The sequence below is a fragment of the Eulemur rufifrons genome, chromosome 24 (genome assembly GCF_041146395.1).
Source record: "Eulemur rufifrons isolate Redbay chromosome 24, OSU_ERuf_1, whole genome shotgun sequence".
Taxonomy (NCBI): Eukaryota; Metazoa; Chordata; class Mammalia; order Primates; family Lemuridae; genus Eulemur; species Eulemur rufifrons.
The window spans coordinates 30974060-31000200 of NC_091006.1; the positions used below are offsets into that span (position 1 = coordinate 30974060).

General features: G+C 37.1%; 1 protein-coding gene across 1 annotated transcript in view; it reads right to left on the minus strand.

Annotated features, from left to right (window-relative positions):
• CEP135 (centrosomal protein 135) overlaps window positions 1-24693 on the minus strand; it is a 61243-nt gene extending 36550 nt beyond the window's left edge. The window contains exons 1-9 of the mRNA XM_069457772.1: window positions 24678-24693; window positions 21219-21376; window positions 18453-18643; window positions 17146-17313; window positions 11346-11487; window positions 9323-9407; window positions 5405-5533; window positions 3956-4171; window positions 1007-1072 (exon numbers count right to left, since the gene is read on the minus strand). Coding sequence (XP_069313873.1) covers window positions 1007-1072; window positions 3956-4171; window positions 5405-5533; window positions 9323-9407; window positions 11346-11487; window positions 17146-17313; window positions 18453-18643; window positions 21219-21331 — 1110 coding nt within the window. The 5' untranslated portion in view covers window positions 21332-21376; window positions 24678-24693. The remainder of the gene's footprint in view (window positions 1-1006; window positions 1073-3955; window positions 4172-5404; window positions 5534-9322; window positions 9408-11345; window positions 11488-17145; window positions 17314-18452; window positions 18644-21218; window positions 21377-24677) is intronic.
• Between the last annotated feature and the right edge of the window lie 1448 nt (window positions 24694-26141).

The window sequence follows — 26141 nt, forward strand, 5'->3', positions numbered from 1 at the left end:
GCTTACATTCTAGTGAAAACATCATCAAAACACTTACTTTATATTCCCATAGAAAATTTTACAATGTTTGAGACTCAAGAGTGGACAACATTTAGCAAATTTAGCTAATTTAATTATTCAATGTTGAACACTTGCTATTAATAAATTAAATAAAAAGGAAGCCATTATGATACACTGTTCAGGCTATATACAAAAAGCACGAGTATTTGAGTACCTACTATGTGCCATCATATTGTAATGGCTTCCTTTTTAATTGACTTGTATCACCAGGACATTGCAGTTAGACTGTGTAAAAAGACATGCAATGAGAAAACTTGGAAATCAGTATTAGTGTTTGCTTTCTATATTACAGGAAACTCTTCCAATTCAATAGGCTATTCAACAAAAATTGTCTAACTCTGGGTGACCACTAGTTTCTACCTGTAAGCAAGACATTCTTTCTGCTAGTTCCAGAGTGTAGAACTATGTGCTGGGATATTTTTTCATCTGGAGACTAACATAACAACCAATATGACTAGAAAAATGGTATTAACAAACAAAGCTGTTAAAAAAGGACTGAGTTTTCATAACAGTTAACAAATATATCAAATAATTATCAATTTCTGGTTTTAATATTATATTAATCAACTAACAAGTCATAAAGTAGTTAAAAGAATGTAAATTCCTAACAGGTTTCCAAATTTGCATTTTATTTGCCACCTATTATATATGAGATTAAAGAATCATAAAAGTATTATATTGTATATCCATACAGTGGAATATTACTTAGCCATAAAAAAGAATGAAGTACTGATGCACGCTACAACATGCATGAACCTTGAAAACATTACACTTAGTGAAAGGAGCCAGATACAAAATGTCACGTTACATGATTCCATTTATATGGAATGGCCAGAACAGGCAAATCTATAGAAACAGAAAGTAGATTAGTGGTTTTTAGGAGTAAAATAAAGCATAAAAATCTTCCTGCTGAAAATGCTGGCAAATCAGTGTGACATCAACTTACCAGTTGAAGTTTTGCCACTGTTTCTTCAAGATCCCGCATTTCGGAGAGCTTTCTTTTAATCTCTTTCTAGGAATAAAAAGCCTGTTAGGTAAACACCTAAAAGTCTAAGAATACTTATCACTAAGTCATAATAAGACCAAGTAATTTTTTGAGTAACTTATGTTCCCTCTCACCAGTGAGGACTGAGGCTTTAGCCCTAACACCCTATTTCAATAAAGAAGAGGCAAAATTGAGGATTCTCTTTAATCTTTCGATATCCTGAATGCTTAGAGAAGCGTATTTGTGACATCTGAAGGAAGAGGGACACTTGGAAATCTTGTAGGAATTGCCATGGGGCAATAGTTTATGGCACTGTCATTTCCTGATTCTCCTATCCTACTTGCTTTCTCCTCACCTGCTTTTACCAACCTGGATCCTCTAGACTACAACTGAGAGAGCAGAATTCCAGGATCAAAATATTATACCCCAATAGGAATCTTTTGTTGAGCCAAGTTGTCATTTCTGAGCATTGCCAATGGGACATGAGAAGCCATGTTCAGTATGCTGTGTGCACGAGCACAGATGCAAAAGGAGGTGGAAAAAGAGAGGGACGAGATACAGTAATGGTGCAATGAAACGAAAACCACAACAGTAGAATTAAAATTGTACTAATTATGTACTTTTTCAAGACTGTTCTGGTGATCTAGGGTCTCTTTGAAATTCCATATGAATTTTAGAATTTTTTTCTATTTCTGCAGAAATTCCATTGGGATTTTGATAGGGATTGCACTGAATCTGTAAGTCATTTTGGGTAGTAGGGACACTTTAACAATATTAAGTCTTGCAATCCATGAACACAGAATGTCTTTCCATTTATTTGTGTCTTCTTTAACTTCTTTCAGCAATGTTTTGTAGTTTTCAAATATACGTGAGTTTTTTTTACTTCATTAGTTAAGTTTATTCCTCAGTATTTTATTCTTCTTGATGCTATCGTAAATGGGATTATTTTCTTAATGTCCTTTTTGGACTGTTAATTCTTAGTGTATAGAAATAAACCTGATTTTTGTATGTTGATTTTGTATGCTGCATTTTGCTGAATTCATTTATCAGTTCTCATTTTTGTAGAATCTTTAGGGTTTTCTACATATAAGACCATCTCCTCAATGAAAAGAGATAATTTTACTCTTTCTTTGCAATTTACCTGCCTTTTATTTCATTTTCTTCCTAACTGCTCTGGCTAGGACTTCTAGAAAGTACTCAGTTGAATAGAAGTGATAAGAGCAGGCATCCTTATACTTTCAGTCTTTTACTGTTGAGTATAATGTTTGCCGGAGGCTTTTCACATACAGTTTTTATTATATTGAGACAATTTCCTTCTATTCCACTAATTAGTGGAGATGACACTATATAAAATCAATTCAGTGATATAGAACAATGGTCTTCAAACTATATTATACCTACTACTGGGATAACATGAAGATTTTCCAAGTATGATATAAAACAATGATATGCACAGAGTTTTAAGGAATCAACATGTGGATTCTTAATTTGCATATACAGTGCTTCTTAAAAATGATCTACCTAAGAACTTGCTTGTGGACTCGGTAACATGTGAGTTCTACATTCCCACCCTCCCTTTCACAGCTGCCTTTCTCTCACTGTTCAAAGAAAGGCATGCATATCTCATTAATGTCACAAAGGCACAAGGTCTCAAGATATAAAAAACTCTCATACAGTACATGGGCAACGTATGTAACCTGCAATTCTGTATCCCCCATAACAATAAGATGAAATATAAAAAAAAAAAAAAAACTCCTGGAGCACCAGATAAAAAGATAATCTGAAATGTTGGGGCTGGCCACAGGCTTGAAATAAGACACTATTTTCTCCCATTATGTTTCATTCAGAAATGTATTTGTAATAAAATTTTACTTTTTAAATTTAATAAGTATCATATATTTATAATATTATTGGTATTAATAATTGTGATAATACTATTCATAGACAAATGTTAACGCTTTGAAACTTACAGTTTCAGGAAATTTTTAAAATAAGAAATTTCAATTCATATACTTTTTTATTGCAGATGTATGGTAGCATGATCATTTAAAGACATTCAAGGCCAGGCGCAGTGGCTCTCGCCTGTAATCCTAGCACTCTGGGAGGAGGCTAAGGCCCTTTGAGGTCAGGAATTCAAAATCAGCCTGAGCAAGAACAAGACCCTGTCTCTACTAAAAATAGAAAAAAATTAGCTGGGCATGGTGATGCCCGCATGTAGTCCCAGCTACTTGGGAGGCTGAGGCAGAAGGATCGCTTGAGCCCAGGAGTTTGAGGTTGCAGTGAGCTATGATGATGCCACTGCACTCTAGCCTGGGTAACAGAGTGAGACTCTATCTCAAAAAAAAAAGACATTCAAGTTATAATAGGATAAAATTTTGTTGGGGTTTCAAGAAGAAAGGGTGATTTAGATTTCATTGGCTTTAATTAAAAGAATGATGAGACAATTTTATTTTAAGAGATCAATATTTATAATAGAGTACAAATTTCATCCTTTCCATCTATTTAAACTTAGAAATGAAAAACATTAGCTACCAACTTAAAAATGTGCAAGGACATACATAGTTTTAAAAACATCTTTAAAGGATTCTTGAGCAAAAAATGACATAGAGAACAAACTTCAGAAGCTCTCTTACAATACAGAGATAAAAGGACAGAGATGAAAATCTTGAAGAAAATCACAACAGAGTTTGGGGATCTATCCAAAGATGAGGTTTGCTTCAGAAAGACACACAAACAACTAGAACAGATATAATCAGGGGGTATAAACAACACTTAAGAAAACCTTCAATTACCAAAACAAAACAAAAAATGCACGAAATAAACCAAAACCTGAGTACAGATATCAAAAGGGGTTACGCTCACTACATTCTCAGAGAATTAATGAATACTCCCACAACCTACGTACATTACCTTTGCTTCCCCAAGTTCTTTATCGGCAGTCTGGAGTACTTCTTCCTTATGTCTTTCCAACTGCTGTGCTAACTGGTCTATTTCAGTTAATTCTTGGCAGAGTTTTTCATTTTTGTTACTTAAATTAACAACTTCAGATGTCACCGTATCCTTGGTTTCCATAAGCTCTTGTATATGCTTCTCCAGGTCTTTATTAGCTTGCTGAAGAAAGTCAACCTATATTGAATTTGTAATTCATAATGTATGTAAATTGGAAAATTATCCTAATTACTAACTTTCAAAATAATATTTTAAAAAAACTATATTTCAAAAGATACTTAAAATTAAAACCACAGCTATTTTATATTTGCAAACATTATTTTTATGTGCAAAACTGACAATGTGTGATTTAATGAAAATATATATCCACTGGCTTTGATCTTCAAGTACAGAAAACGATAAGAAATTTCTGTGAACTTTTCCCCAACACAGAGTTGCAACATTTTGACAGAACTATCATAATGATGATAATATTACTCTAGACTGTGTCGTCCAATATAGCAGCTACGAGCACCCACATGTGGCTGCTGAGTACTTGAAATGTGGCTAGTCCACACTGAGATGTGCTGTAAGTGTAAAATATACACAGGATTTCAAAGACGATACAAAGGAAAAAATATGTATATAAAACTATCACTTGTTGAAATAATATTTTGGATATATTGGGATAAATATATTACTACAATTGTACCTCTTTTTTTAGTTTTTAAAAATCTAGCTTTTAGAAAAATTTTAATTATATATATGGTTCATCATATTTCTATTGGACAGCACTGTTCTACTATTGATATTTTTTACTTACTCTATTCTGTTTGCAGCCCAGGCAGCTCTGACATATCTAAATTTCTAAAGTTCATGTATCATGCTTTATGGAACTCTCCTGCTCTTTCATCCTTAGGTCGAATACATGGCAAGGAAATTCACTACGTAAGCAGATAAAAGCTAGGTGTTTAATTTTCATATATATTTTTAAATCATCTTTTTTACATTATAAGAGAAATACTAAGTCATAAAACTTTTGAAAATGAAGAAAATCACAAAGAAGACTATCCCATCACACAAAAATAAGCTTTGTTAGTGTATTTTGATATATTCTCTTTCAGTGTTTTCTCGGTGTTTCCAAGTCCATATGTACATTTTCTTAAAGGCAAATTGAAGATCACACTGTATCCATAGTTTATTCTCTTCTTTCAAATTTTTAACAGTATGGTGTGTCTTAATTCTGGCCTCCTTAAATATTCTTTAAAAACATGATGTTTCAACAGCTGTACCCTATTTCTGGATACTTTGGCTCTATCAAATTTTTCCTAATGCAAATAATATCTCAGTAAAAAACCCCTGTCACTTTTACAAACCCACAGACCATTAAGGATTTTATACACTCAGTACAACAGACATAAAAGCCATTACCTGAATATTTAAATGAGCAATAAGCTTTTCATTGGCTTTATTTCTGGACTCCAGAGAGAGGACATCAGGGGAGCGGCCACCATCCAAAGCAACTGACAGTCGTTCTATTTCTCGTTCTCTTAGCTCAATCTGAAGACATAAAGTCATGCTATCATTTTTAAAAATCTGGTTTTGAACCAAATGATTAAAACTGAACATTTATTTGGATATACTTTTTTCTTATCTCCCACAATGTACATAAGAGATTAATATTCACATTTGTACCCACACATACATGCATATGTGCAAAGCAAAAATAACACAGAAAATGTCTATATAAGTATTGTCAATATAGCTTTCATAAATATTTTATTGAATAGATTCTTCCTAATTTTTGGATTTTTTTCCCTTCTCTAAGAATTACACAATGTTTATATAAAAAGGAACTTGCTGGCAGATTACATATGTGCTCAGGGACTTGGACTGAGCCTGAACTACTTCAGTGCCTGGTGGAATACATGCGGAATAAACGAATGCGTGTAATACACTAAGAAGAGTGAGTTGCTACTGCACCTCAATATTAAAAAAAAACAGGAAACTGGGGTGAATTTAATTATTATTTAGACAACAGACATAAAATCAAAAAGATCACTATTAACTATGAATTGACTGATTTACATGCAAGAATTTGGAAAAACCCACACTTTCAAGTTTTGGTTTTCTTTCTTAAAAAAAAAAAAACCCAAAAACTGAAAACAAAAACCAGTCAATTCAACAAACAATTAATGAGCACAAAACTAGGCCATGTATAAAACGTGGTCCTTGACTTTCAGAAGCACACAGCTTTACAGCAAAAACTATTAATAGCAAGTAAACCAATAATTGTGATGTAATATGGTATTCAATGACAGAATAAAAGAAATAGGGACAGGGCACCAAAGTATGATAGTTAAGGGAATGACGTGATTTGCTCTACATGGTATGTTTGCACACGCAGAAATTCATAAAGGTCTTATCAAATAAGCATGCCCAAAAGGTTATAAACGATGTCATAAAGAGAAGAAAAGAGGGGTGTTCCAGGCAGTGATTCAAAAGCATAAAACAACATGGTATGTTTGAGGCAGCGGAAACGGCTCGGTATGACTGGATTGTAATGTGTAAGAAACTAATGGTTGAAGATGAATCTGAAGAATTAGGCAGGAACTGATTTTGATTACTCTGGACTGAAGGACGAATTTGATAGGAATAAAAAAATCTGAGGCAGGGAGAGCTACTGCAAGAATGTATGAGAGACAATGGAGGCCTAAAATGAAACACTGTTATAGGTTAGAACAGAAGCAATAAGTTTAAGTACTTAGGCAGGGGAACTGACAGAAGTTGGTGTGTGGTGTGTAAAGGCAAGAGAATGAGATGTATCATAGATGTAGAAAGACTGCAGAACGTGGACTTGGGCAGATGGTAATGCTACCAACCAAAGTAGAGACTACAGAGTTAAAACAGACAAGAGGCAGAAGGTAAGTTCAGTACTAGGCATATGAGCACAAAAAGACTGAATCCAAGTGGACATGCGCAGTGTGAAGTTGGGTATATGGGTCTGGAGCTCAGCACAGAGGTTTGAGTCAGACAGAGATCAAGGAATCATAAATAAACAGGCAATATTCTAAACCAAGAAAGCAGAGAACACTGGAGAATAGGAAGAAGAGAAGAGATCAAAGACAGAATCCTGGAAAACAGTAACATTTCAGGGAGCAGGCAGGTGAAAAAAGCAAAAATAAATTATGAGAGGATTAAAGGGAAAAAAGGAAAACTGGAAGAAAATTAACTCATGAAAGAGTTTCAAAGAAAAATTATCAATAATGTCAGATACCAAAGAGTGGGTCAAGAAAATAAAGACTTTATCCTTTTGGATTTAACAATTAATGTCACTGATGCCATTAATTAGACCAATTCATGTAGTCGGGGGCAGAAGGCAGACTACAAAGAGTTAAGGAGTAAGGAAGTTGAGACAGAAATGGAAACACTAAGAAACTCTTAAGAGAAGTTTGCATAAGGGAGAGGGAGAAGGTGTTAGCAAGAAGGAAAAGTAGTTAAAAGAGATTTTTTTAGGGATGTTAGTGATGGCAACAGTATTACCTCCTTATAGGACTGTTAAGAAGATTAAAAGAATTCATCATTATAAAGTGATTATATAAGTGTTTGTTGGCCAGGCGTGGTGGCTGACACCTGCAATCCTAGCACTTTTGGAGGCTGAGGGAGGAAGATAACTTGAAGCCAGGAGTTAGAGACCAGCCCAAGTAAGACCAAGACCCCATCTCTACAAAAAGTAGAAAAATGAGTCGGGCATGGTAGCGCATGCCTATAGTCTCAGCTACTCAGGAGGCTGGGGTAGGAGGATCACTTGAGCCCAGGAGTTTAAGGTTGCAGTGAGCTATGATGACACCACTGCATTCTAGCCCAGGTGACACAGTGAGACCCTGTCTCAAAAAAAAAAAAAAGGAAGTGTTTGTTAAAGAAAGGAAGAATAATTGCTTAAAGTCTTGGGCATGGTGGCACACACCGTAGTCCCAGCTACTCAAGAAGGAGGCTAATGTTGGAGAATTGCTCGAGCCCAGGAGTTTGAGTCCAGCCTGGGTAATATAGCAAGACCCCATCTCTTAAAAATAATAATAATGAGGCCAAGAGCACAGGCAATTTAGCCTTAAACACCCTACTCACTAAGTCTTAAGCGAGCCTTACTGTACATACTGCTAAAGATAGAGACAGTTAAGACAGGATGATATCCTGAGAAGGGGAGTACTATGGATTGGGGAAAGATCTTGAAAGGAGAAAAATTGGGAATATGTGCTGAGAAAAACAGAATAAACTCAAGCAAAATAATAACAAAAACTGACAGGCAGCAGAGTGGGTTCAACCAAGCCCACTAACATTGATAACCACAAGAAATTGCTGGTTTCAATCAGAGTAGTCAAGCTGTTTGTTTCAAACACCTCAGCCACCTCACAGAGATGGTAAAGACTGGCCAGGTTATGTTCATAAAGTACTTGAAAAAAATATGATGCGTATATGGTTATAAACCGAGAAATACCAATAACATTCAACTCGTGCATATTTGATATTTTCACCATCTCTTCATAAAGTTTTTTCGTTGTCATTACAATATCCTTTGTCTTAACTCCACAATCTTCAAAGTATTTTACAAACCTAACAGCTGTAACAACAAGTAAGTTACATCTTTATTTGTATGTGTAGATCACTTCACTCCAAAAAAAATGTAGTAATGTGGAGAAAATGAAAAACATGTTACTCAGTTTATACTCCAGGAAGCATCTTAAGAAAGAAATTCTGTGATTACTCAAACCACAATTTAGCCAAGACACCAACAGAAAGGATGAAAGAACAAAGCTTGCTATGGTTATGATATAACTCTGCATCTATTAATGCCCCTGCTTATGCAGAAAGCTGTTTTACGAGGTACTAGTGCTTGCCAAGAAAACACAAATATGGCAACATAGAAGAGTAACTTTCAAAGAGATTTATGTTCAAAATGACAAAATCTATAATAAGACTTTAAAAACCATAAAACTATAATTATAAAACATAGCACACTTCAGTAAAATACCTCCTGACATGGAAAGAGTAATATGGTTATAAAATTATATTTGGGGAGAAAGGTGATTCACCTAAAAGAAAAAACAAAGACAAAACAGAACAAGAAATTACTTCATCTTAAGGAATAATGAAGGGAATGGCCTAAGTGCTCTAAAGCCACCTAAGCCATTCTGGCTGTTAACTCTATTAACAAATTGATTTAAAAAAAAAAAAAAAAAGATAAAAGCTATAAAAAACTCAGTATCAATAATATCAAATGCAATCCAATTCTATTTGCAATCACAGCATGCCAATCTCAATCCCTCCTATGCAAGTAAATACAAATCCTACCTGCTTGCTATAATCTCTCACTCCATTTTCCATCACTGCTAACTTCTCTTGTAACTGGTGGACTTCCTGTTGAAGTTCTTGAATCCTGAAACATATTTACAACTAATGCCAATATAATTTTGTTATGAAATACAAAATAACAAGAAAGGAAACTAGATGGGTTATTAATTTCATCCTTTCTGCTTCTCAGTGAGTTATGAAGTACTGTGCCAAAGGGTCCCAAAGTCAACATAAACCACAGCAGATCATAGTGGAGAGTCAATTTTATATGAATAGATAAAAACTGAGTGGTAAGTAATTTGAAACTCAGATACACTACGCAATAAAACACCTCACTATTGCATTTTGATCCTCAGGACAATTTGTGGAGGTACTGCTGCCAATTCTTAAGCTCAGGAAACTGAAGGTCTAGTCCAAATTAACCACATTAAGTGAAATAAGAAACTAAAAGTGTTTTCTGGCCCTAACTAACCTTGTATTGTCTAAATAACTACTCCGCAACCCTAAAGAGAAGGAAAATATTGAAAAATACTGTAATTTTCCAAGTAACTACAGCAAAAAACTTCTAACAGAATCAAGATTTTGTCCAAACTATGTGAATTCTGTAATTACTCAAATATTTTTGTATTACATCAATATGACATAATCCACTTTCATTACTGGAAAGATACAGCCTGAAGCCAGGTCTGCCTTTAAAAGAGATTTTCCATGGAATGGAATAAATGAGGCTGGATACAGCTTGTCCCTGCTGTTACCAGAACCAAAGTTTTCACTAATCTAGGTTTAGGAGAAGAGTATGTAAGCAACTGCACTCATATAAATGCATGAATGACTGAATACAAACAAAATGTGCATGTGTAAACTAAAGTGAACAAGACAATCAAAACAGACTAATGTCACCTGTGCAGCCCAATTAACTCCTTAAGTAACAGTAACACATTGAAAGGTCCTAGACTATAACTTTAACAAAAGAATAAAACAAAATATTTCATGGTTAAGATCAGATAACTATATAAATACAGGTACATGACAGTGTGAGAACAACTAAGCAAAGAGAACCTAATCAGAACCTCTTTTTTAGATTGTTATATTGAGATAATAAACTGAAAAAATTCCCTTATATTCTCTGCAAAATAAAAAGTTATCTGCATCAACCATTTCCACTAGTATATTCCACAGTTTGAAATGCTTCCCCAGCTATCACCACAGAGAATGTCACTAGCGCCTGCTTACTCTTTTGAATCCCTTATCACTTTCTTAATGGCATTTATGTTATTTTTCTTGTCTCAACTCCACTATTGGACTACGAGCTTCTCACAAGCAGAAACACCATCTTATTATATCCCCAGAACATTTATACAGTGCCCTGCCCTGGTGGCTTAATGAAGTTTTAATTACATAGAATTCACATTTGATTCCAATTTTAGGAAATATAAACATGAAGCTAGAGAAATCAGGAAAAAAGAATTTCCAATCCAGTTACAAATCTATTCATGTCCAATTGGCATTTGACATACATCTGCAATAATAAAGGTTCCTATAAAGATAAACTCAGCCATGCACAGTGGTGTAGGTCTGTAGTCCCAGCTACTTGGAAGTGGAGGCAGCAGGATCACTTAAGCCCAGGAGATCAAGGCTGCAGTGAGCTATGACTGTGCCACTGAACTCTAGCCTAGGCAATAGAGCAAGACCTTGTCTCTTTTTTTTTTTTTTTCCTAAAAAAAAAAAAAAAAAAGACAACTCTCACTTGAAGATGAAACTAAATGTCAAAGCAACTCTACTGAAATAGGTTCTAAATTATTTTAAAACAAGTATGGACAGAAACCTCAGATATAAAACTTATTTGAAATCAAAGTTTCAAAACAAATAAAATACTCTCTATCATTCAGAAAGTATTTATTGAGTGCTTGTGCAAAATTCTCTGCTAGATGCTAGAGACTTAATAAGACAAAAGTTGTTCTATCAAGAAACTTACCGCTACTCAAGTAATCAAGTAAGTCAAGCCAACAATTATTTAATGCACCTGTTATCAGCTACTTGAAGGAGGTCTGCAATGTAAGGGTCATCTGGCTGTGGAACCGGATACGAACTGACTTCAGAGGGAGGGACTGGTTCATCAATTTGCATACGCTGGCGCCTAAAAGCGATACTTCTTTTCTTGCCACCTAAAAAAAATGAGTGTCTTAAAAAGTTAAGAAGCAAGATAAAACATTGTCTTAGAAGAATTAAATAGTCCAGCTTAGCCTTTTTGTTATGAAGTATGTCTCTAGTTCATATTACATATGGACAAAATATTTTCTCCTTCATATGTAAATCCCCACCCTGATCTTTAACTAAATAGTGCTTTCCTGAAAACCTCAACAAGACATAGTTATAAAACAAGTATTATATGTCTGCAGACTTGGCACACACAGGCATATCTCGTTTATTGCACTATGCTTTATTGTGCTTCACAGATATTGTATTTTTTTTTTTTTACAAACCGAAGGTGTGTGGCAACCCTGCATCAAGCAAGTCTGTCCGTGCCATTTTTCCAACAGCATGTGCTCATTTCATGTCTCTGTGTCATATTTTGGCAATTCTCACAATAGTTCAAACTTTTTCATTATTATTAAACGTGTAATGGTGATCTTTGATCAGTCACCCATCTAAGACAGTGAGCTTAATCAACACATGTTGTGTATGTTCTGATTGCTCCACCGGCCGTTCCCCTGCTTCTCTCTTTTCCTTGGGTTTCCCTATTCCCTGAAACACAACAATACTGAAATTAGGCCAATTAATAACTCTATAATGGCTTCTAAGTGTTCAAGTAAAAGAAAGAGTTACGAATCTCTCACTTTAAATCAAAAGTTAGAAATAATTAAGCTGGTTAAGAAAGGCATGTCAAAAGCCAAGATAGGCCAAAAGTTAGGGCTCTTGCACCAGTTAGCCAAGATGTGAATGCAAAGGAAGAGTTCTTGAAGGAAATTAAAAGTGCTATGACAGTGGACACACAAATGGTAAGAAAGTAAAACCGCCTTATTGCTGATGTGGACAAAGTTTTAGTAGTTTGGTTAGAAGATCAAACCAGCCACAACATTCTGTTAAACGGAAGCCTAAAGATCTAACTCTCTTTAATTCCTGAAGGCAGAAAGGTGAGGAAGCTGCAGAAGAAAAGTCGCAAGCTAGCAGAGGTTGGTACATGAGGTTTAAGGTAAGAACCCATCCCCATAACATAAAAGTGAAAGGTGAAACATCAAGTGCTGATGGAGAAGCTGCAGCAAGTTATCCAGAAGACCTAGTTATGATCAATGATGAAGATGGCTACAGTAAACAATAGATTTTCAGTATAGATGAAACAGCCTTCTATTGGAAGAAGATGCAATCTAGGACTTTCATAGCTAGAGAAGTCAGCACCTGGCTTCAAAGCTTCAAAGGACAGGCTGACTCTCTTGTTAGGGGCTAATGCAGCTGGTGACTTTAAAATTGAAGCCAGTGCTCATTTACCATTCTGAAAATCCAAGAGCTCTTAAAAATTATGCTAAATCTACTCCACCTGTGCTCTATAAATGGAACAACAAAGCCCAGATGACATACATCTGTTTACAGCATGGTTTACTGAATATTTTAAGCCCACTATTAAAACCTACTGCTCAGAAATAAGATTCCTTTCAAAATATTATTATTGACTGATTACATACTTGGTCACCCAAGAGCTCTGATAGAGATGTACAAGGAGATGAATGTCATTTTCATGCCTGCTAACACAACATCCTTTCTGCAGCTCATGGATTAAGGAATAATTTCGACTTTAAGTCTTATTATTAAAGAAATATATTTCATAAGGCTATAGCTGCCAGAGACAGTGATTCCTCTGATGGATCTGGGCAAAATAAACTGAAAACCTTCTGGAAAGGATTCACCATTCTAGATGCCATTAAGAACACTTGTGATTCATGGGAGGGGGGCAAAATATCAACATTAGCAGGAGTTGGGAAGAATTTGATTTCAAGCCTCATGGATAATTTCAAGACATCAGAGAAGGAAGTCACTGCAGGTGTGGTGGAAAATGCAAGAGAACTAGAATTAGAAGTGGAGCCTGAAGATATGATTGAAGTGACGCAATCTTATGATAAAATTTGAATGGAAGAGGAGTTGCTTCTTATGGATGAGCAAAGAAAGTAGTTTCTTGAGATGGAAACTATTCCTGGTGAAGAAGCTGTGAACATTGTTGCAATGACAACAAAGGACTTAGAATATTATAGAAACCTAGTTGATAAAGCAGCAGCAGAGTTGGAGAAGATTGACTCCAATTTCGAAAAAAGTTTTACTGTGGGTAAAATGCTATCAAACAGTATCACACGCTATAGAGAAATCTTTCATGAAAGGAAGAGTCAATTCATGCAGCCAACTTCATTGTTGTCTTACTGTAAGAAATTGCCACAGCCACCTCAACTTTCAGCAACTACCACCCTGATCAGTCGGCAACCATCAACATCGAGGCAAGATCCTCCATCAGCAAACAGATTACAACTTGCTGAAGATGATCGTTAGCATTTGTTAGCAATAAAGCCTTTTTGGGGGTAGGGGGGACAAAGTCTCACTCTTGTCACCCAGGCTACAGTACAGTGGCATCAGCATAGCTCAATGCAACCTTAAACTTCTGGGCTCAAGGGATCCTCCCATTTCAGCCTCCCAAAGTGCTAGGATTACAGGCATGAGCCACCACACCTGGCCCAATAAAGCAATTTAAAATTAAGGTATGTACATTGTTTTTTAAAGACATAATTCTACTTTACAATTAACAGACTACAGTCTAGCATAAACATAACTTTTATATGTGCTAGGAAACCAAAAAATTTGTGTGACTCACTTTATAATAATATTCATTTTCTTGCAGTGGTTTGCAATATCTCCAAGATATATCTGTATGCCCAGATTTAATTTGTTCCTCCACTAGATGAGGATGAGACTTTGGCAAGATTAAAAGCTGAGTGTGCCTTGTGGTATTCGTTATTATGAGCTCAAGAAATCATTACTAGTAGAAAACTGTCAAACAAGGAGCTTAAAGCAGTGAGAACTAAAAATATACCTGCTTAGGAGAAAGGAGAATGCTCGCACGCTGTTGGTGGGAATGTAAAGTAGTATAGCCACTATGGAAAACTGTATGGATGTTCCTCAAAAAACTAAAAGTAAAACTATCATATGATCCAGCAATCTCACTGCTGGGTGTATATCCAAAGGAAGGAAATTAGTATGTCGAAGAGAAATCTGCACTCCCATGTTTATTGCAGCACTATTCTCAATAGCCAAGATATGGAATCAACCTAAGTGTCCATCAACAATGAATGGATAAAAAAATGTGGTATATATACACAACGGGATATTATTTGGCCATAAAAAAGAATGAAATCCTGTCATTTGCAGCAACATGGATGGAACTGGAGGACATTGTGTTAAGTGAAATAAGCCAGGCAGAGAAAGATAAATGCCACATGTTCTCACTCATATGTGGGAGCTAAAAAGGTGGCTCTCATGGAGATAGAGAGTTAACTGGTGGTTACCAGAGGATGGGGAGGGAAGGGAAGAGAAGTTGGTTAAGGGGTACAAAAACACAGAAAGAATAAGTTCTACTAATCGACAGTACAGTAAGGAAATTACAGTTAACAATAATTTATTGTGTATTTCAAAATAGTTACAAGAGAAGAATTGTACCCAACACAAGAAAAGGATAAATGTTTGAGGTGACAAGATATCCAATTACCTTGATTTGATCACTACACATTGTATGCTTGTATCAAAATATCACATGTACACCCAAAATACATACAACTGTTATAGATCAACTTTTAAAAAACACATGCTTATTAAGTAATGTCAAAAGAGCAGATGACTGAAATTTTAAGCAGCAAAATTAGAACACAAGGGAATGTCATCTGTAATATAAAGCCATGCTAGAGATTGTTTTCTTAATTATTTTTCATTAAGTAGCAGGAGTAAATTTTTTTTATGGATAGATATATACTATCTCGGTCTAAAAAACATTGATAATTTACTTTTTTAAGCATCTGGCCAAGTTTAGAAGTATATTTGAAAAACTAATAAATCCTCATGAAGAACAAACACAATCCACAATTTTGTCTTTGTTAGAATTCTAGCAAATTTGTATACTGTAGCAAATTTGTCTCCAGTTTTAAGGACGAAGAAACTGAGCCTGAAGTATTTCAATGGGCTGCTTGCACTGATACACCTAAACAAGGCCAACCACTTCCTTCTCAGTTTACCTCCTGGTTTTTCTCCTTGGTTGCTCCTTCTCAGTTTCTCCCAAAAACTCTCTTCTTCTACCAGTCCCTTAAATACCAATTTCCCTACGGTCTAGCTTTGGTTTTTTCTCTTCCCAGTTTACATAATCTCACTAGATAATTCCCACCACTTCCATAGCTTCAATTACCATGATACTCCAGTGACTCTCAAATTTGAATCTCCATCTGGGTGCACACTTCTGAGAACAGATCTATATATTCTACTGCTTACTAAAAATTTCAACATGAATGTCCTATGGGTATAACATACCCAACACATCCAAAAGTAGACTCCTGCTCCACTTTCCACATTCTCTATCTTAAGAAACAGTACCATCAGCCACCCACTAATTCACTTGAAACAGAAATCTGGGAATTCTTCCACTTCCCAAATCTATCACATTCAGTCACTAAATTCTATTAATTATGTTCCTTGAATGTCTCTTGAATCTGTCCCATTCTTTCCTCAGGAAACCGATTATCCTCTTTTTTACCTTAATCTACATACTTCTGAGATCTTTCCACTTTCTCTACCTTTCCTGGCCGTGGCTCACAGTCCCCGTCTCCTCCTCATTTCCTGTGCCGTCTCAGGCCCCACAGTTCTAATCCATCCACTCTCAAGAGTCTCCTCTCTGCTCAGCTGTAGGCACAATAACAGGACTATGCTCTGGACTTTGTTATTGCTCAGAACTGTGCCAGCTTCTAGATGTCAACTCTGAAATTCCCTTTTGACTGCAAACTTCACTCCAACCAAATTACTTTTGGTCCGCACCATGCTCTTTAATCCCTGTCTCCACCTAGTCTCACATTCCTGCAGCCTCCTGTGCCTCACTTACTTCCATAATCTTGATCCCATGGTTCAGACATTTCAGTGATGTTGTATTGGAGATTCTTCCATCAACCTCTACCTGCGGAACAACCGCCAACTTTGGATGTGGCCCATCATTTCCTTTTTCTTGCTCTAAGAACTACTGAGTACAGTGCTAAAAATGGCAAAATAAACTAAGAAAGTATATAATTTCCAAATTCTTTGAGTATGGATTACTTTTGTAACTAAAGTAATAATGATAATAATAATAACAGAAAAGAATTAAAAATAGTGATTAGGGAAATAAAACTCTGGGCATTGAAATTAGGCCTCTTTTATCTAAGAAGCTATTACTATTAATATATAAGTTTCTAAGCACATATATAACATATCACCTTGATCTTCAGAAATATATCAAGAAGTTTATGTGACTGTCCAATACAGCTATCTATCTATCTATTTAGTGTAGAGACATGGTCTCACTCTGTTGCCCAGGCTGGAGTGCAATGGCCTGATCATAACTCACTGTAACCTTGAACTCCTGTGCTCAAGCGATACTCCTGCCTCAGGCTCCTGAGGAGCTAAGACTACAGGCACACGCCACCACACCTGGTTAAATCTTTCCAAACTCTGACGTCTAAGAACAAAAATCCAAAGTCCTGTTTCAGTCAACAGTTTTAATATCTCTAAAAGACTAAATGCATATAATTTGTTTTGAAAAAGAATAGACTTACCTGGAGTTTGTACTATAGCTTGCAAATTCTTTTCTTGAAGTTGTTGAATTTTTTCATTCTTAGCTTTGCTTTCTTTCTCCAAAACTTTGAGTTTATGAACATATTGGTTATTCAGAAATTTTAGATCAGCTGTTTCACGTGCACACTTCTTCATTGTTGTTTTCAACTCTTAAAATGAAAAAGATTCAAAGACTGTTTTATGTTTTTAGAGACAGGGTCTCACTCTGTTGCCCGGGCTGGAGTGCAGTGGCATGATCATAGCTCACTGCAACCTTGAACTCCTGGGCTCAAGCAATCCTCCCACCTCAGCCTCCTGAGTAGCTAGGACTACAGGTGCACACCACTATGCCTGGTTAATTTTTCTATTTTTTGTAGAGATAGGGTCTCACTATGTGCCATGTTGATTTCCTGATCTTTAAAATAGTCTCTGAGGCCAGGCACAGTGGCTCATGCCTGTAATCTCAGCACTTTAGGAGGCTGAGAGGAGGATTGCTTAAGGCTAGGAGCTCAAGACCAAGCAGGACAACATAGCCAGGCTATCTCTACAAAAAAAAAGTTATTAAATTTTTTTTTTAAATCAGGAAATCCATGAAGTTTTTCCATTTAACAAACTATAAAAAGTCAGATCAACTTGAAAGGTTCCACCTAATTCTTTACGCATGCTTTGTTTGAGGTCTATTGCCCTTTCTATTGTTATTAACAAAACTACAAATAACTCATAAGCACAAAAGAGAATTATGTTTTTCTGCTGTTGGATCAACCTAATGTATATCATGGCTTTTGATATAGTTAATTGGGTCTGAAGCTAAAAGATTATGAATTCACGCCAGGTATTAGACTAGGCTTTCTACTGAATATAAGAATTTATAATAAGATAACCATATAAGTACCCTTTGCCTAGTACCTTTGAAATCATCCTATTTTACTTCCCAGCTCAAAGACCAAGTATTAAACAATCAGAGTGATACATGGCTTTCACCTTACTTTACTACTTTTATTTTTGGTAAGGGAAAAACAAAAGTTGTTTTAAGAACATTCCTCTAGTAAGAGCATTTAATACTCTCTATAGCAATGTTAATTCTAAAAATTTAATCCACATATAGTGACAACTATTATAGTTCTCGAAAGAACATTTATTTTCCTTCCCAGGAACTCTTCAACACACCCTATGGTATTGTGGGAGATATTAGTAGAAGGGCTACTGTATTTTCTGGTCAATAGTTTTAAAATTAGACTTTAGCCTTCCTACATATAAAACAAAAAGGGTAAAGATATTGCATGTTAAAATTTACCAAATTTTCACATACCTTTAATGTGTTGGTCTGACTGTTCTCTCAGTTTCATTAACTCCAGGTATAATTCATTATTTTCCCTACTCAATCTTCCATTTTCAAGTTTATAAGGTTCCAAAACAAAATCAAAATTGGCACTTTCTTTTTCTGCTTTCACAGCAGATAATTTTGACTGCCGAAGGCTTTCTGTTGTATGAACTAGGTCACTAAAATTAAAGAACAGAAAATGTAACTATGAGGAAACATTCCATTAACTTTCTAATAACTAAAAATCTATTTTTAAAAATGTCTAAAACACAGTCATGAGCCGTATAATAACATTTCAGTTAATGACAGATCACATATAGGATGGTGGCCCCATCAGATTACAAGGAAGCTGAAAAATTCCTATTGCCTAGTCACAGCCATTACAAAGTTGTAGCATGACACATTACTTTTCTGTGTTTAGACACAAAAATACTTACCATTGTGTTACAACTGTCTACAGTATTCCATACAGTAACATGCTGTTAAGGTTTGTAGTCTAGAAGCAATAAGCTATAACATATCGCCTGGGTGTGTAGAAGGCAATACCATCTAGGTAATGTAAGTACACTGTATGATGTTCTCACAAAGATGAAATTGCCTAACACGTTTCTCAGAATGTATTCTCATCGTTAAGTGACACGTGACTATGTTAATGTTAAATGAGATCAAATTATTAAAAAAGAATGAACACTAGAGTTCTTTCAAGATTATCAGGAGGTCCTCAAAAATTTCTTGAAACAGGATTATGAAACACACACATTTCAGAATCATCTTTGGATCTCCCCTCTTCTTCATCCCCCATGTCCAGTTAGTCACCTGATCCTGTGGAATCTGTGAGATTTGTTTATTGAGCAAATATTTGAGTGCCTGCTTTATGCCAAGCATCAGGGGCACAATAAATAAGATATAGTCCTTACCTCTAAGAACACAGACTAGTGGAACATTCATTCAATAAATATTTATTGAGCAGGGAACACAAAAAAGTCCTCACCATCATGGAGCTTTTTGACAGTCTGCCATAAAATTATAATACTATGTGATAAACTCAACAAATAATTCAATGCCTACTATATGTTCAACCTGTTCTGGGTATAGCAGTGACAAAGTCAGACTTTCTGGTCTCATGGAGTTTGAATTCTAAAAGAAGACAAAAACAAGTTTCCAATAATGATGACATGTAGTTAAAAGTAACATGTAAGATGTGAAAAAGTCCTGCAGGACATGTAAACTTAGAAGCCATCCAGGCACAAGGGCAAGAGAAGAGGGACAAAAGAAAGGGACCCTACAGGCAGAAAGAACAGCACATAGAGAGACCAAAGGTGAGGGTGCACATATATTTAGGAAGCTTCCAGTGGTTTAACACATGGGAGATGAAGCTGCAGGGAGAAGCAGGAACTAGATCATGAAGGGCTCTGCAGGCCATGTTAAAGACCACAAAATATCTTTATCCATTCTTTCTATCATCATTGCTTACAGCCCTACTATAATAGCTTCCTAAACAACTTCCCTGCTCCAGTCTCAAGCCACTCCAATACAGCTCTTATGGAAAAGAAAAGAAAAAAAGTCACAAAGAACCTTTCAGTTAAGGTAATATGTAAGAGCTAAAGTAATGATCAACAATGTATTAGAGAACCATTATTAATATAACAGAGTCATGCACTGAATAATGATGGACCATATATGCAACAGTGGCTCCATAAGATTATAAGGGAGCTGAAAAGTTCCTATTGCCTAATGATGTCTTCAAGATCCTGACCCTGTGTAGGCCTAGACTAATGTGTGTGTTTGTGTCTTAGATTTAACAAAAAGTTTAAAAAGTAAAAAATTTTAAAAATGGAAAAAAAGCTTGCAGAATAAGGATATAAAGAAAGAAAATGTGCTGCTGTATAATGTGTTTGTATTTTAAGCAAAGCGCTATTATAAAAGAGTCAAAGGTTAAAATAAAAAACTTTATCAAGTAAAAAAGTTACAGTAAGCTAATTTATTATTGAAGAAAGAAAATTTTTAAAATAAATTTAGTGTAGCCTAAGCGTACAGTGTCTACAGCAGTGTACAGTGATGTCCTAGGCCTTCACATGCACTCACTCACTGACTCACCCACAGTAACTTCCAGTCCTGCAAGCTCCATTCCTCGTAAGTGCCCTATACAGGTGTACCATTTTTCATCTTTTGCACTGTATTTTTACTGTATCTTTGCTATGTTTAGATACACAACTATCTACCACTGTGTTACAACTGCCTACAGTATTCAGTACAGTAACATGCTATACAGCTTTGTAGCCTAGGAGCCATAGGCTATACCACATACCTAGATGTACAGTAGGCTATACCATCTGGGTTTAGGTAAGTCTACTCCATGATGTCCACATGACAAAATCACCAGATGACACATTTCTCTGAACGTTATCCCCATCATTAAATGATGCATGACTGTGAAGCAGACATAAAACTTAATAGAAAAGTGTCTCCCAACAATATCAGAAACCCAAAAATTGTAGTCCTATTCAAAGAAAAACTTCACAAACGTTTACTCTGAACAGTTCAGTGTGAGCAGTGATTTCTAGAGTTTTGCAATGTGGAAACCCTGGACTGAGGACAGGGGAGTAGGATCCAAGGAAGAACAGTTGAGCTTTCAGATGATTTAAGGACTTTTCAAAAATCTACCCTTTTCTTTACTAAAGCATGAAGTTCAATCAGAAACTATATAAGTAGATTAAGGATTGTACAGGTTTAGAACTGTATTTTTGTCTTTACCTGAAAAGTTTTTCTACTAAAGGTAAACACTCCACTGTCAGAGTCTGGCGGTATCCCAGCTGATCCAATCTTTTTCTAATATGAATATACTTTCTTTCTACAGCTGTAGTCATTTTGTCTTCTAAAATCAGTTTTATTCACTCCTAAAAATTAAAGTCCTGAAAGAAAAGAATGAAATATCATTATATTATTATAGCCACTATTATTGTTATACAGCAAGAAAAAAAGATTCCTTTAATATGAAACAATTAGTTTTTGTTTCTCTTCAGTAGGCAGCCTTCTGGAATATTTAGATTTAAATCCAATGCTTCTGATATTCCCTTTGCTGCATTAAAATAAGTATCTCTTCATAAAACTAAACATAAAAGTTAAAACAATAAAGCTTCTAGAGGAAAACAGAAGATTCTCCCAAGCCAGAGGAAGGCAGAGAATTCTTAAAGAGACTCTTTCAAAAGCACTTAACATAAAAAAAAAAAAAAAAAAGACAAACTGGACTTTATCAAAATTTAAAATGTCTGCTCATCAAAATATTAATATTCCACTGAAAATACAAAAAGGGGCTGAGCGCAGTGGGTCCTGCCTGTAATCCTAGCACTTTGGGAGCCCAAGGCAGGAGGATCACTTAAGGCTACGAGTTCAAGACCAGCCTGAGCAACACAGTGAGACCTCTATATACAAAAAATTTAAAAATCAGCTGGGCATGGTAGCAGGCACCTGTAGTCCCAGCTACTTGGGAGGCTGAGGCAAGAGGATCACATGAGCCCAGACAGTGGAGGTTGCAGTGAGCTATGAGTATACCACTGCACTCTAGCCTGGGCAATGGAGGGAGACCTTGTCTAAAACAAACAAAAAAAAAAAAAATGAAAAGGCAAACCAGAGATTGTGAGAAAATATTCACAATATCTGAAAAAGGATTTTTATATGGATTATAAAAGAAACTCTTGCAACTCAATAATAAGACAAATAACTCCATAAGAACATTTATTTGGGCTAAAACTAAAATTTAGTTGTGCTAAAGACTTGAGGCACCTTGTAAAAGATACATGAATGGGAGCAATCATATGAAAAGATGTTTAACATTAGTCATCAGGGAAATCACACATTAAAACCACAATGAGGTGCAATTTTGGCCATACTAAAATGGCTAAAATTAAAAGGATTGACAATACCAAATGTCTGCAAACACAGGAGCAACTGGAATCCTCACACATTGCTGACAGAAGCATAAAATCTCTTTGGAGGAAGTATGGCAGTTTCTTATAAAGTTAAACATACTTCTGCCTTATAACCGAGTATTTCTATTCCTAGTCATTTAGGCAAGGAAATGAAAACAAACACCCACAAAAAGACTCTGTAAGAATGCTCATAGTAGCTTTATTCATAATAGCCCCAAACTGGAAACAACCTAAATACCCACCAATAAGAACAGTGATAAACTATGACATGTTCACACCATGTAATACTAAGGAATAAAAGGGAAGGAAATGATAGATACCAACAACATGGATGCATCTCAAAAACATCATTTGAGCAAAAGAAGCCAGACACATACTGTCTGTTCCATTTACATGACGTTCAAGAACAGACAAAATTAAGCCATGGGGACAGAAATTAGAACAGCAGGCGCCCTGGGAGATGGAGGAGGATGGAGACTGACTAGAAAGGTTACGAGAGAACCTTCTAGGGTGATGAAAATGTTATGTTGATTGTGGGAGTAGTTACACATTTAAATGGTGTATACATTTAAGAAAACTTTTCAAATAGTATGCTTGAGATCTATGCATCATAGATCTCAAGATCTCAAGATCTATACCATGTAAATTTCACCTCATTAAAAAAAGACACATTAAGAATTTCTGTACATTTGTTATCCCTGTCTTTTAAAATATTTATGAATATTTTCTTCATCAATCTTTGGAATTATCCAAAGATCATTTCTTTAGAAACTTTGCTTTTTTTCTAACCTTTGCCAACTAAATGTAGTAATAGTACTCATATTTCTAAACCAAATAAAAACTGTGTTTTACATCTGTTGTTTTTCAAAATTTATAAAACATGTAATACATGCATATGAATACAAATAAAATTTGATCCTATCACTACCCTGTGAGGGAGAAAGAGTAAATGATATTCCTAGTTAAAGATGAGGAAAGGCTGCCTCAAGAAAGTAACTTTTCCCACTCCACAGGGACACAAAGCTGTCACTGGGAGGTTAGGAGTCCTCAGTCCTGGCCCAGGACTCTGGTTTCTGTACCACGTGGCCTCAACTTACCAAATCACTTCTCTTATAATTAGTACCTCTTCTTGCTTACTCCTTTCTACAAATCTTACTCTCTGTTCTTGCCAACCTTTTCTCTAAGTGGCTTCCCCACGGATTTCTAGGTTCCTTCCATAAAAAGGACCTAACTGACACAGGGTGTTTTGGGGAAACTCCTGCAGCCATCAGAAATACCCCTGACCAAAACAAGTGTATTACTAGCAGGATGTAAACTAGCAGAGCCTGCCAAAAACGGTTCTCCTCTTTATCTGCTACCAATTCGTAATACCTCCTCACATCCTGTTTTGGGGAAGGGGGAATGATAATGAACATGATGAATCGATAAATCATGGCCAGGGCCTCCATACTCAGGAAGCATTAAAATCCTCCCAGGATGGACAAAAACATGGATTAGGTTTTCCCCACCCATGGACTGTTGCCTTCCCCCATACCCTGCATCCAAACATTGTGGCTATACTCTTAAGTTTCTAGCAAAACAACATAAAGGTTAGGTTTGGGGATCCCACACACATATGCATTTAGAACTATGCATCATCTACCTAACTTTGTAGAATTGACGTCTGAAAGCTAGTACATCTTATTTTTAGGAAAACATCCTGTAAATAAGTATGTATGTATGCACAAGGGCTTTAAAAAAGCAAACACCCTCCCAACAACTAATAAATCCGTTAACTGAGATTATCTCAGAAACCTTCCTTTTTTAACTTAAAATAGCAGAGTCTGGAAGGCAGAGGGAATGTTTACAAAGGTGCTGGGCAAAGATTGGCTGTCATGGTACGCATTGGGGCATTTTTGTTACAAAGAGCACGTAACATTCTTACATGGAGAGGGCATTTTAATTTTTAAATCAACCCATCAGTCAACAGCAGGCTAGTCTGCACGACCCTCACAGACGCCCCGTGGCCAGCTGGGCTCAAGCTCTCCCTGACCAATTTTGGGTTTGCAACTTTACTGTCGGGTGTTGCGGGAAGCGGGTGTAGGAAGCCCGGCCGCTGGGGAGTCGCTGCGTCCGTCCCGGCCCCGCCCCGCCCCTGCCCCGGTTCGGCCCCACTTCCTCCCGCGGCCGCGCGGCCTCCCGGCAGCGCCCGGGCCCGGTCCGCGGGGACCGCCGGAAGACCCAAAGCGACGGCGAAGGCGAAGACAGCCGCGCCGGCCCCGGGCGCCCCCGCGCCCGGACTCACCGCCAGCTCCGGCCGCCGCTCCCTCCGCCTGCAGCCGCATCGCCCCCGGGACTCGCCTTCCTCGCTGGCTCCTTCCGCCCAGCCACCGGCTCCGGAGCTACAGCAGTTTGAAAATGGCGCGGAGAGACTATCGGGGCCGGCACGGAGGAGGCGCCGCGGTTGCCCCAGTAACGGGAGCGGCGGACAAGGCTCGGCGCTACGCACAGCGAAGGCGCGCCGGGCGGCGAGGGCGGTGCTGGGCCCCGGTGCCCGGAAACGCAACGGCCCTGACGGCGCGAGGCCACGGCGCCCCCTGGCGGCCGGCGGTCGCAGCCAGCAAACCCCGAACCTCGGCGGACGCCTGACCCGGCATCCTATACAGCCAGGGTGTGGATCACCCATCGTGCGGGATGAAAATGCTGCTCCAGTCCGGTCCCTGCAGTGGATTAGCTTTCACCTGCAAGGTGAGCGCCTGCTCACCGTGTGACCCCCAGCGCAGATATCGCGTTGTCTGTGCAACTTTCCCTGACAACCGCCCAATACAGTTAACTGCTGCCCCACAGCCGTATTCCTGTTCCCTTAAGGCTGCGTGTAGAACCGTCGAATAGAATTCATCCATCAAAACATAATTACTTGTTTATATGTCTCTCTGCCGCCCCCAACTGTGAATTCCTTGAGTGAGAGATTATTTTACTCAGCTGTGTCTCTAGCACCTACCACAATAAACATTTGTGAATGTAGTTAAATTAAAATAAACTGTGTATAGAGAGTCTGCTCACAGATGGAAAACACATAGTCAAATTCTAGAATTCCATTTCTCCCTTGAAAACTTTGACGATCAGAGAGGAGCTCCATTCTTTCCTGTTTACTTCTCTCCCTTCCAACTAGGCCTTCCTCTTGGAAAATGTACTTAGTCTTTGGATATCACGTAACTGACCTAGGGGTTGTGAACGTTGTACTCATTCATATATTGATTTAACATTTCCATTTGGTGTACCTCCTCTGCTTTCTCATGCCTTAATGAGTTGTTTTATAGAATTTCCAGGAGGCAATGAGTTGAGTTCCGTAGATGACTTTTGTACACCATCTTTCACATGTACAATTAAACACTTTTTTTGTCAACAACAAATAAATCTTATTTGAAAAGAGGTAGCCGTAAATAGATTAATATCTATTGCACAGCCGTCCAGGCAAGAGGACTCTTTGGCTTTCCTTTGTCCCAAACACATACCAATTAGTAAATGTAAAAATAAAACCCCAAAAAGAAATGCAAAAAGGTGAATAGGACCAAAGCCATGGGTGAGCTTTGCTCCATTCATGTGGAAGACCAGAGTCAGGCTCACTGTGGAGCTCCAAAGCCTGAGGTCAGTGTTGCTGGCCTACAAAGGATCAGGGGAAGGGAAAACAAAGCAAAACACAATTGTTGCTAGTCGCCACCCAGATCCTAGGGCTTTGAGCAAACTGCAGGAATAGGGAGGCAGGAAG